General features: G+C 39.0%; 1 protein-coding gene across 1 annotated transcript in view; it reads left to right on the forward strand.

Moving 5' to 3' along the window:
* LOC132601455 (uncharacterized) overlaps nucleotides 1-6790 on the forward strand; it is a 38212-nt gene extending 31422 nt beyond the window's left edge. Inside the window, exons 2-6 of the mRNA XM_060314535.1 lie at nucleotides 5052-5197; nucleotides 5279-5545; nucleotides 5897-6334; nucleotides 6427-6676; nucleotides 6735-6790. Of these exons, the coding sequence (XP_060170518.1) occupies nucleotides 5052-5197; nucleotides 5279-5545; nucleotides 5897-6334; nucleotides 6427-6676; nucleotides 6735-6790 (1157 nt within the window). The remainder of the gene's footprint in view (nucleotides 1-5051; nucleotides 5198-5278; nucleotides 5546-5896; nucleotides 6335-6426; nucleotides 6677-6734) is intronic.
* The last annotated feature ends 6250 nt before the right edge of the window (nucleotides 6791-13040 follow it).

Genomic DNA, 13040 nt, shown 5'->3' on the forward strand with positions numbered 1-13040 from the left:
AACTACTTCAGCTGCCACTCAGCCCCGTATATATGCTTTAGCTGAGCGACAGGATCCAGAGTCATTTCCCGATGCCGTCACAGGTATATCTGAACCTTTGATAATGTGTGAAAGGAGAAATAAATATTTATCATGTTAAACAAGTATGAATTGAGAGGTTTTATGCTGTGTAGCGACGGTAATCGGTAAAGTACGATATGTGGTATTAATAGTTTTTATATATGTATATCCTTGAGGATAGTATTGATCCACAACTGGTAATCTATATGAAATACATTTAGAAATACTACCGATAAGAAATACTACCGATACTACGCAAGCTTTAAGGAAGTAGGGTGTGAAGGGTGGTAGTACCATATTACAGGGGAAACTCTGGCGAAATTCTCATAGAATCCCGAGTGATTAACATTCGAGGACGAATGTTCTAAAAGGGGGGAAGAATGATACATATCAAAAATTTCCCCGTGAACGTACAACGAGTAGACTAACGAAGACTACGGGTATATGATATTTGAATAAGAAGGGAATGACGTTTGAAGACCCTAAGTAAGATCTCAAAGGCAATTGTAATAAGATATAGGTTATGCTCCATAATGACCAATCATAGGTTTTGAAAATGTGAGAAAAAAAAGTTACAGATTTGCATTTTAGCCAGTCGGTCGTAAAATGAAATACGGACCGTAAAGTGGTATACGACTCGTAAACTGCCAGGTCGTATTCCAACTTACAAAACTTCAACTTTCTGCTAAATGTTCAAATGGTTAAGTACGACTTGGAATACGGACCGTAAATTAAAATACGGCCCGTAAACTGCGATCGTAAATCACCATGATCCTCAACCTACCTTTCTGGTTTTGATATGCTTAAATACGACCATGAAATACGGCCCGTAAACTGGAATATGGACCGTAAACTGGGTTTATGACCACTGTACACTTCAGCTACTGTTCATTCCGGATCAGATTTTAAGTCATTAAAAGGAGACCTAAGCTCATAAAATTCATTTCATCTCCATGACATTTCTCTCTAGAAACCTCTAGAATACTCTCCACTATTCACTTACAAGAAAACAAAGGAAATCAAGGATCAATATAAAAAGTCTAAGTGAATCAAGTGTATGAGACCTATCAAGGTTCATCCAAGTTAAGAGATTTCAAGAGAAGCAAACTAGGGTTTTGGGTGTAAGAAGAACAATACCACTCAAGGCTTGTTCCTACAACATCTAAGGTAAGTTTTATGGCCTTTACATGTTATTTAGGGTATAGAAGAGTTGAAACACTTGGATTATAGAAGGATGTAAGAAATGGGTCATTAATGAGTGAATAGTGTCATGGTTGCATGATAGTTAAATTGAGCCATGATCATTGATAAATTGTGATTATAAAAATGCTATGAATGACATTTATAACATGGAATAAGTATCCTATGTGAGAAAAATGCAACAATGGACCATGGCCATGATTATGGAGAAATTGAAGACAAATTATGAAATACGGATATTGTAAACCAATGATGAGTGTTGTCTATCATACTTAGAATGTTGTTATGAATATTTGAGAGCCGATATAGAATATCGGAAAGGTTGTATAAACGAAAGAAATGCTTCCCAATTTTCCCTAGAAATAGTCACGCGTTCTTATAGTCGATTAACTGACGTTGATGCGAATTCTCTTGAAGGTAAAGACGCGAATATTGAAGAGGAACGATCAAGCGGTATAATAGCTAAAGGAAAAGATATGTAAGGCTAGTCCTTTCTTTCAAAGGTATGAATCCCATGATATGATATTGTTTCCTTACATTTCCATGGCTTCCTTATATTCCGGAACCAAGAGCCTATGTTCATGGATAGCCACGTGAGATAAGAATAAGAGACATGTTATGAGCACGATAACGGAGATGATAAGCTTAAGACTAAATATTCTAGAGTTCATGGTATAATGTTTAAACAAAGCTAAAGACATTAACTACGATCTATTGGTAATGTTGGATGTATACACTTACCTTATATACTAATTCCTTCAAGGTGAGGCGGATTACCTATGAATGCTCTATAATGTAAGCGGGGGCTCTTGACCTTACGTCACCCCGACAGTGTGGTAGATTGTTCATAAGCCTCAATGCATGTCCTATGACCAATGTTTCGAGAAAATACAAGTCTATGTTCTTAAAGGATTTCATGTGAGATAAAGGTAAGAGATACGCTATAGAAATGATAATGGAAATGACGAGCTTAAGCCCAAAGATTATAAAAGACTATCATACGATATTTATACGAAATTCGTGCTACGAATATGATGTGTTTTTCATAGATTGTCTTTAAATTTTAATGTGTGCATTAATGAAAGGTTACGATAAGCTTATGAGATGTATGTGATGGCAATGATAATGATGAGATATATTGATCCTTGTATGTTACATGTGATATGGTCGAGCCACTACGTGGCCGAATACGGAAGATATGTATGTGATATTGTCGAGCCACTATGTGGCCGAATACGGATATTGTCGAGCCACCACGTGGCCGAATACGGATGTTGTCGAGCCCTACGTGGCCGAATACGGATAATGTTTTATGTGTATGAGAAGCTACGGTACTACGACGATGAATTATATGACATGATGATGTATACGCCATGATGGTTCATGTACGACGATTATGTATATATGATATATGTATGAAATGCATTCATCCTTAGAGGTCGCGCAGGTTTTTTTTTCCTTAACCTCATGACTTATGATTTCTCTATTATGTTTGTTTCATTCATGACTCACATACTCAGTACAATATTCATACTGACGTCCATTTTCTTTGGACGCTGTGTTCATGCCCACAGGTAGACAGGGAGACGACGCAGATCTTTAGGAGCTATCAGCAGATTTGCAGAAGCACTCCATTATTCCGGAGGAGCTAATCAAGTCTATACTTTTGTGTATATATATATGCATAAGTATTTTGGGCACGACGGGTTCTTGTCCCGTCGATATGTCTAGTACTCTAGTGGAGGCTCGTAGATATGTATGTGTGGGTTATATGGTCTCACAAGGTCACTACTGTATATATGTAGATATGTGTACATTATCTTTTGATAGCCAAAGGGCTTATGTATATAAAAGTATTTATGTTCCTTAATGAAAATGAGTTTCTTATGATTATGAGTTTATGAACGAAAAAGGAGTATTAATGAGTATGATGAGTAGTAGAACGAGCGGTGCTCGGTGGTCAACCCCGGGTACCCGTCACGGCCCCTAACTGGGTCGTGACAGCTATAACCATAAATGTGGGGAGATTGATGAGAAATGGTGGATTGTGGTTAATGTATATAAATGATGATTGTTGATTACAATATTGTGAATGTTGTTGTGAGCGTTTGAGAGTTGATATAGAATATAGGAAGGGTTGCATAAATGAAAGGAAATGTCGTCCAATTTTCTCTAGCGCTATTAAGCCGTTTTTATAATCGCTAGCTAATATCGATACAAATTCTCTTGAAGGTAGAACGTACGCACTAAAGGAGAACAAGCAAGCGGTAGCTTAGTTAAACGTCAAAGGTATGTGAGGCTAGTCCTTTCTTTCTAATGGCATGAATCTTCTAGCATGATTTTCCTTCCTCTTTGTGAGTTCCTATATTCCAGAAAGTTAAAAGCCTATGTATGTGAGTAACTATATAAGATAAGAGATACGTCATGAGTCTTATAATGAAAATGATGATATATATTGCTTACACTCACCTTATATGCTACTTCCTTCAAGGTGAGGCAGAATTTCAATAATTGCTCCATAATTAAATCGGGGGATCACGACTTTACGTCACCCCGATAAAGTAAAGCTGTTTTAAGCCTTATGCATGTATTATGATAGGTATGTTATGATAAGCATATTATGATGAGCATGTATGATGATGATATAACACCGCGCCTATTTGGTCGGGCAGTCACCGCCAAGGCGGGCAGCTATACGATACACCATGGCCAAATGGCTTTGGCAGACACCACTAGTGGGCGGCATGAGATGATACCCCGGACGTGGGAGGCCTGGACGCAGGCTAATGTTATGATTATCACACCGATCCGATATGGACGGGCAACTTATATATATTACTACCCCGCACCTATATGGGCGGGTAGCTTATACATTATGCATATATGATATGATGACGAGTATGATTAAGACAGCATGACTTAGTTCTTTTATACTTGACAGTCAAATATAGATGTACCATATTGATATTTCCTTTATGTCATCGTTCTATTTCATTGTTTATGCCTCTCATACTCAGTACAATGTTTGTACTGACGTCCGTTTTGTTTGGACGCTGTGTTACATGCCCACAGGTAAGAAGGGAGGAGAGCTTGACCCAGATTCATAGTAGCCGTCAGCTAATTTGAGAGCACTCCATTGTTCCGGAGGTGCTTATGATTATTCTTTTGTGTATTCTCATGTATATGTATTTTTGGGCATGACGAGGTCTTGTGCCATCCTTATGTTTAGTACTCCAGTAGAGGCTCGTTGATACACAGCGTGCGTTAGATGGTCTCACGAGATGCTACTATGTATTTGGATATATATTATTTTGATGGCCGAGAGGCTTGTGCATATAAACGTATTTTTATGTTCTCAAATGAAAAGATAATTTTCTTATGCCTTCAGTATAAATTGATAAAAAAAAAACATTAAATGAGTAAGATGAGTAGCAGAACGAGTTCTGCTCCAGTTTTGACACTACCAGAGGAAACCGAGGGATTCGTTGTTTATTGCGATGCTTCGGGAGTTGGTCTCGGATGTGTTTGAATGCTGCATGGTAAGGTTGTTGCTTATGCGTCTATACAGCTTAAGACTCATGAGAAGAATTATCCAACCCATGACTTAGAGTTAGCAGATGTGGTTTTTGCACTCAAGATATGGCGGCACTACTTGTGTGGAGTACATGTGGATATTTTCACCGATCATAAAAGCCTGCAATATATTTTCAAGCAAAGAGAGTTGAATCTTAGGCAGAGAAGATGGCTCGAATTGCTTAAGGACTATGATGTGGATATTCTCTATCATCTAGGGAAGGCGAATAATGTAGCTGATGCTCTCAGTCGGCGTTCCATGGGAAGTTTAGCTCATGTCGAGGCAGACAAGCAAACTATGACAAAGGAAGTCCACCGCTTAGCAAGCCTAGGAGTTCGAATTCTAGACTGTGGAGATGGTGGAGTTGTTGTTCAGAACAGGGCTGAATCCTCCTTAGTAGCAGAAGTGAAAGAAAAACAGTTTAGTGATCCCTGCCTATTACAGCTGAAGGAGGGAATTCACAAACACAAGACTACGGCCTTTGAACAAGGGGAAGATGATGGTACTTTGAGGTACAGAGGCAGATTATGCGTTCCAGACATAGATGGGCTCAGAGATCGGATTATGTCTGAAACCTATAATTCCAGGTATTCCATTCACCCAGGTTCCACAAAGATGTATCATGATCTTAAGGAGATTTATTGGTGGAATGACATGAAGAATAATGTAGCAAATTTTATGGCTAAGTGTCTAAATTGCCAGCAAGTGAAAGCCGAACACCAAAGGCCAGGTGGGTTAGCTCAGAACATAGACATTCCTGTTTGGAAATGGGAGATGATAAACATGGATTTCATAACAGGTTTACCTCGCTCTTTTCGAAAGCATGATTCGATTTGGGTGATTGTAGATTGACTTACCAAGTCAACTCACTTTTTTCCAGTGAAGACTACAGATTCGGCAGAAGATTATGCCAAGTTATATATTCAAGAAATCATCCAGTTGCACGGGACTCCTTTGTCCATAATTTCAGACCATGGTGCTCAGTTTACTGCGGACTTTTGGAAATCCTTTCAGAAAGGATTGGGCACAAGGGTGAAGCTCAGCACAGCTTTTCATCCTCAGACAGATGGCCAGGCAGAGCGTACTATTCAGACTCTTGAGGACATGTTGAGAGCATGTGTCCTAGATTTCAAAGGTAATTGGGATGACCATTTGCCCCTCTTTGAGTTTTCTTATAATAATAGTTACCACTCTAGTATCCATATGGCACCGTTTGAGGCCTTGTATGGGCGGAGATGTAGGTCGCCAATTCGTTGGTTTGAGGTTGGTGAAGCAGAGTTGTTAGGGCCAGACTTGGTCTATCAGGCTATGGAGAAAGTCAAGTTGATTCAAGAGCATTTGAAGACGGCTCAGAGTCGCCAAAAGTCCTATTCGGGCATGCGGCGCAGAGACTTGGAGTTCCAAGTTGATGATTGGGTGTTCCTGAAAGTTTCGCCTATGAAAGGCATTATGAGATTTGGGAAGAAGCGGAAGCTTAGCCCCCGCTATATTGGGCCATATAGAATCCTGCAAAGGATCAGGCAACTGGCTTATGAGTTAGAATTTCCACAACATTTGGCTGTTGTACACCCAGTATTCATGTATCTATGCTGAAGAAGTTCATGGGAGACCCGTCTCTAGTTGTTCCTACAGAAATCCTAGGGGTTAAAGATAGTTTGTCCTATGAAGAGATCCCAGTGGCTATTCTTGATCGTCAAATCCGCAAGTTGAGAACTAAAGAGATTGCTTCAGTGAAAGTACTATGGAGAAATCAGAAAGTTGAAGAGGCTACGTGGGAGGCCGAAGAGGACATGAAGTCTAGATATCCCCATCTCTTTGAAGAGCAAGAAGAAAATGCTGAAGGTAACTAACCTTTTCATTTAGATCCTTATAGTATAATCTCCATGTTTTCAGTATTCAGACAATTCATTAGACATTCAGTTCAGTAATCATGTATTCATTCAGTCAGTTCAGTGATCATGTGGCTCGGTCAGTTAGTTTTAGGTATCTTAGTTACAAAATAAACGCTGCCAAACTTCCATAGAGTCTCAGATTTAACCACGATTATAACCAAGACCATCATTCGAGGACGAATGATCCCGTAGGGGAGATAATGTTACACCATGTATCTTAGAACTAAGGTTAGACTCATGCCAATAGATCTTTATTGGAAAAAATGAAGGTTTGAACATTTTGCGAAAATGGTTGATAGGCCTACTTCGGGCAGCCATAAATCCTTGATTAGTTGGGAATTAGGGAAAGTACCTTAATGAAAGTTGTAGTATGTAGAAATACCTTTGTAACGATATATGGACCAGGCCAATGAGAGATCGGAGCAAGAGATATGATCGTCTCAATATGGCTAATAGTATGGCACTTAAAATTCTATAGAATCGGCTAAGTTTTTGATATGTTTGCCTTACGGTCAAATGTCGTGAAAATCGGTTGGGAATTTGAGAAAACCTAAAACATGAAAGTTGTAGCTCTTTGAAATATCTTTGCAACGGTATATTGTGGAGCCCAAACAGAGCTCCGTACAAGAAGTTATGACCATTTTACCGAACACTGCATAGAACCGACACACGTCGCTTTTCAGGGTGCGTGTGATGGCCCCGTGTCGCGGGCCGATCGCATAACTCTGAGTATCGACCTGCAGAATGTCGCGCGATGCATGTGCGTCACAGACCCATCGGATAACAGGTCGGGTTTTGGGTTAAAAGTCGGGATTTCGCGTTTATGTTATATTTAACCTTGGGGTTTATTTTCATAACACCCCTAGTCACGAAAAATTACTCTAAAGTCAGGGAGAACAAGTCCCAAGCCTCAAGAACCCTACAAGGTAAGTTTTATCATGATTCTAGGTTGAATTCAAGTCCCTAATCTCTTTCTAACTTGAGTAAACCCTTCTAATCAATAGAGTTGTGAATGAAACATTATTTTTGGGCGTGAAAACCCTTGAATCAAGAGGATTGAACGGCAAAAAGGTAATGTTTCTACACTCTAATCATTCATAATAGTGAATTGATGAGTTCTTGGGAGAATAATAAATGGGTTTAGTAAAGAGAATTACACGAACTATAGTAGGGATTTGAATTGTTGACTTGAGATTGTTATAATGATATGGGTGATGGAGAATGATGTTAATTACATCTAATTGAGATTGTAGAATCACCTAGAAGTAATAGAATGGGAATTGGGTGAAGAAACACCATTAATGGAGATTGTGGAGCTTTATGCCCATTAAGCATTTGATAAAATGCTTAGATAACCAAAGCATGAATATTATTGCTAATATAAAATCCCTTTGACTTGTATTCATATAGATCAAAGTTGAAAGCGTTGACGAACATTGTATTACGCTCAAAAGCTGGAATTAAGGTATGTGAGGCTAACTATCTACGTTAGGGAATATTCATGATTCTCCCTACGCCTCATTCTTCATACTTGTCAGCAATTTGACTCAGAATATAGTTTAGCCCTAGTTTCATGATATGATATAGAACTGTTATTTTCTAGGGTTGCAGCTACAGAATTCGTTCATGGTTGTCACTTTGAACATCATGAACTCAGCACGTAATCTTTATAGACTTATGCATTGTTATCACATGAGTCTCAGTTAGTGTATAACTCGTTATTTGCATGAGTCCCATAATCAGAAACAGTTATCATGCTATCAGCTATAGCCAGTCTCAGTCTTGTAAATTGTTAATGTTGAACACCTGTATTTGTATTTTTAGGCCCTAGGCCACAGTTTATGCATACGTATTGCTTGGGCCTGAGGCCACAGTTTTTGTGCACATTATTTGGGCCTTAGGCCATAGTTATATTTACAGTTTTACAGGTGATCCTTCATCCAAAACAGGGTGTACTTCAGCTTCTTGCTTTCCTGTTTAGTTCAGTTTCAATTTCAGTTCCAGTGTTTTATTGCTTCAGTTGCTTTACATACCAGTATAATTCAAATGTACTGATGTCCCTTTTTATTGCTTGGGGGCCTGCATCTCGCGATGCAGGTAACGACATACAGGTTGACGATCCAGCTACTTAGGAGTGTTCGTATCAGCTACTGTGGTGAGCCCCAGTTTCTTTCGGGGCGATATTAGTCATGCAATTATCACAGTTTTCTAGACAATTACCTTTTTGTATTCATTAGAGGCTTCATAGACACAGTTCAGACAGTCAGATATTTGTTATGTTAGCCTTGTTGACAGTTATACTCAGTCGTTCAGTTGTTTTGGTTTAGCCATGTTGGCTACTGTCAGATATGTTCAGATTGTCTAAGTATTTCCGCATTATGACATTTCAGTCAGACGTTTAATTAATCAGCATGTGTTAGTTTTATTTTATAAATTAATTATATTTTTGTATCACAAGTTGATTCAGCCAACCAGTTAGTTCGCTCTGTCACATGCAATCAGGCACCGGGTGCCGTGTTACGTCCAGGCCCAGGTTCGGGGCGTGACACTGTAGTTGTATCCTTTGTTGTAGTTCGGGTTATTTATCTAGGAATTTACTCGAGCAGTTACATAACAGAAGTTGTTATTACTGACATGAAGGGAAGCGAAACCAAAATATGGTTGATCAACGAAACAAAAGAACAATAAATGACGAATGCCCGGTATGTGTGATGCATGTAGTAGAAAAAAAGAGAAGAGAAGAAAGAGAGACGTACTGGAAATAGAGAAGGAAGGGCAAAAATGAGGTAAACAGGAAAAATCTCTACTAGAGCAGAAACTTGATAAACAGAGGGTGGAAGAGAACCACACCCTGTGGATATCCAAACATTAAGTAGGAATGTTAATAGGTGTTATGGAGTGGTTGAAGTTTTGAATCTTACCGTGGGAAAGGTGTGACTGATTAAATGATGACAAGGAATGTGGAACCAATTGAGGATTAGGACATTTATGCATAAGGAGTGAGTTTACAGGACATGTCTCCCAAGAATTTTAAAAGGGCCAAGCGTTACCCTGTTATTAAAATGTTGAGATGGCGGGGGACAATGCTCCTATAGCAGTGTGACATGATCAAAGAAGAGTATGAAAGGATTGGCGTTGAACCTTAAGTTGCAGTTCAAAAAAAAAGAGGAGGGGTAGTCAATGGTACTCTGAACTATGCTTAGAACGATTGTTATATGGATGAAATCTTCTAAGGAAAGTATGAGAGGTAAGACGGAAGAAGAAACAAAGTTTGATTATGAACGATCAATGGACTGACTTTGTATGTATCTCCAGACAGTAACAAATGGAATTGGACCCCCGGTGAGTTACACGGTAAAGGTCCCAGGGAGTAATTATTGAGGAAAGGTAAGCCAAGAGAGGGCGAGTTTGTGGACGATACGGTATAGGGAGTATAGAGCGGATATAAGCTACATCGATGAAATGATTAATATGCAAGACGATCTAGAGGTCTTAAATAGAATTAAGGAAAGGAGCATAGGGCTAAAGGCAATTCCCTCATGGTTTGATAGTCGTTGTAACAAAATGGTAACCCAAAGAGACCTTCAAAGAGGTAGTCTTCGATTTTCTGAGGCAACATAGCCGCTTGGGGCGTAAAAATGAGATAATACAAGATACGAACCGTGGAAAGGAAGATGGGTGAAGGTGTTATGTTCCGTGTTTTCGTATATTTGGAAATCGAGAAATAATTAAGACTTGTGTGTTATGAGGAAATATTTTGATTCTAGTTGACATGACTATGTTGGTTATGAAATCATTAATGTTAAGACATCGGGGAAGGCCAAGGGTAAATTTGGAATTTCGGAAATTAGTTTCGGGAATTACAAAACGAGACTTCAATGGATTGGGCCAAGAAAAATTTAACAAAAATTGAGGCCCAAGTATTATGGGTGGCCGGCCAAGGCCCAAGCCCCATTATTAATGGTCATGTGCTTTGCATGTGACCATTTAAGCATGTATTTAACCATGTATATCCCTAGAAAGTTCAAGAAAAAAAAAAATTGAAGAACCTCCAAAAGCAGCTCTCGGCCAAGCAACAAGGAAAGAAAAAAAAAATTTCCTAGCTTTGTTTCCAATCTAAAAATCTTGTTCTTCTTGTATTCATAGAGTATGCAAGACGCTCTCCGACGTGATATAATTAGTTAAGCGAAAGAGCGACGTTTGCGGCAAATCGGAATTTCAAGAATAAGGTATGATTTCTATGTTTTTATGTTATGAAATGGGTATATATGTGGTAGTGATTAAAGTTGCATGAAGATTATGGAATTGTGTTGTGTTGAGCATGGCCGTGTGTGTGTGTGAAGGGTGTGTTTGGCCGTTAGCTATATTGGTGTGGAAGGAGTAGTGAATTTGATCTTGTTTAGTTTGTTCAATGTGTCGTTGTGGCCTTTATGTCGTAAATGAACGTTTAAGGAATTGAATTGGCGTTAGAAAAGATTTCGGATCATTACGGGAAAGTGTATACCTTTTGTATATTTGCGTATATCATTGTATATGTATGATACTAAAGACTTTAAATATGACTTATGGTTGCTGTTAGTAAATTCGGAATGAAACGACGCAAGTTAGAACGTTCGTTGTAAGTTTTGATGTTTAGAAAGAAATATGGAAAGTAATGAATTTTGGGAAATTTTGTACATGGTTTGGAATATATTTGGGATGTGATTGCATAATCTTGAACGAGTGAATGAATACAATAATGTGGATATAGATTTGGAATTGTGAAGTTTGAATGAAAGATTGTCAACTTGTGTAGTAAGGTAGAACTTTGAAGTTAGAATGATTTGATTGTGATTTATGTTGTTTGTGATGTTTGGGTTGTTGTTGTTGGTGTATTTGGAGCCGAGCTAAGTCTCGGGGATGCTAGATTTATAGGGGAAATGCTGCCGAAATTTCGGTAGACAAAAATCAAGTTAATGGAACTTTAAGCCTAAGAATCTCAAATTGGTAACTTTGACCATTTGCAGATTTCGGACGAAACAGGATTTGATTTTTGGGAGAGCATAAGACATCTATAAGGTATGTAAAGCTTCCCACTTTTTCGTTTGGCATGTCTTAGTATGTTAGGTGAATATTGGAACCTCCGGAGCATTTCTACTCCTCGAAACCCGATCTACAAAACGACTACTATTCATTCAATTCAATTGAAGCCTAAAGGCTCTATTTTGGCTAGAATGCAACCAAATGTTCGAAACCTATCGAAATGTGATCGGGTTACTTTGAAATCATTATGTATGATCTTTTGGCCTTTAAATGTTCGTAAATTATGTTCGCCACCTCAATTTGACTCGAGGTGGGCCCGCTAACCCCGAGACGCCCTATTTGTCCTATTGGGCTCCCTTTTTGGATAAACTTCGATATGAGATCTTCGACCTTGAAACTTCCCTCTATGAATCATGTTTTGACTATTATGATATGTTAAGTTTTGTTTTGAGCCATACGTACCACTTTGGGAACATTTTGTGAAATAAACCTTCGTATCAGCTAAGTATTCGATTATTTTGGGTTATGAAATGACTTATGACATCATTATGTTTTGAAAGGCTATTTTGAAATATGATTTGCATTTGTTTGCTCACGCCTCCGCTCGTGCCTCCTTATGACTTCGTTCGCCGGTTCCCGGGCCGGTTATGATTCATGCGCCCTATGATAATTCGGCTGTATGCTGTGTTACGGTTCCCGAGGCCTCGCCATAGGGCCGGGTTCCGTTTGGAGTTATGCTGTGATATGGATAGTGATGCGATACGCTCACTTATGTTTGTGTTCGGGGATGTACGGAGATTCGAAACCTTCTGGTGTTATGCTGTGTGTAACGCCAGCGTCGGAGTGGCGACCACGTTCTTGAGCGTTTGCATGATTTCGTTTGCATTATGTATATGTATATGATTTGATACGGATTTTGATATACTGATTGGTACTTCCCTTTGATATCCGGTTTGCTTTCAGTTTTGGCTCATATTTCTGTACTCCGTGCTTTACATACTCAGTACATATTTCGTACTGACCCCTTTCTTCGGGGGCTGCGTTTCATGCCCGCAGGTACAGACATTGGTGATCCTCCACTGTAGGCTTCACTCTCTGCTCTTTCGGAGTACTCCTTCTTGACTCGGAGTCCACTTTTGGTATAGTCTTCTTTTGCTATGTATATATTTTGTATATTTGACTATTTGGGTACGGCAGGGCCCTGTCTCGCCATATGTCTTTGTTTTGAATTCGTAGAGGCCTGTAGTCATATATGTGGGGCGAGGGTCCTATGTATGTCTGTTTGATTTTGT

The sequence above is a fragment of the Lycium barbarum genome, chromosome 7, assembly GCF_019175385.1.
Source record: "Lycium barbarum isolate Lr01 chromosome 7, ASM1917538v2, whole genome shotgun sequence".
Taxonomy (NCBI): Eukaryota; Viridiplantae; Streptophyta; class Magnoliopsida; order Solanales; family Solanaceae; genus Lycium; species Lycium barbarum.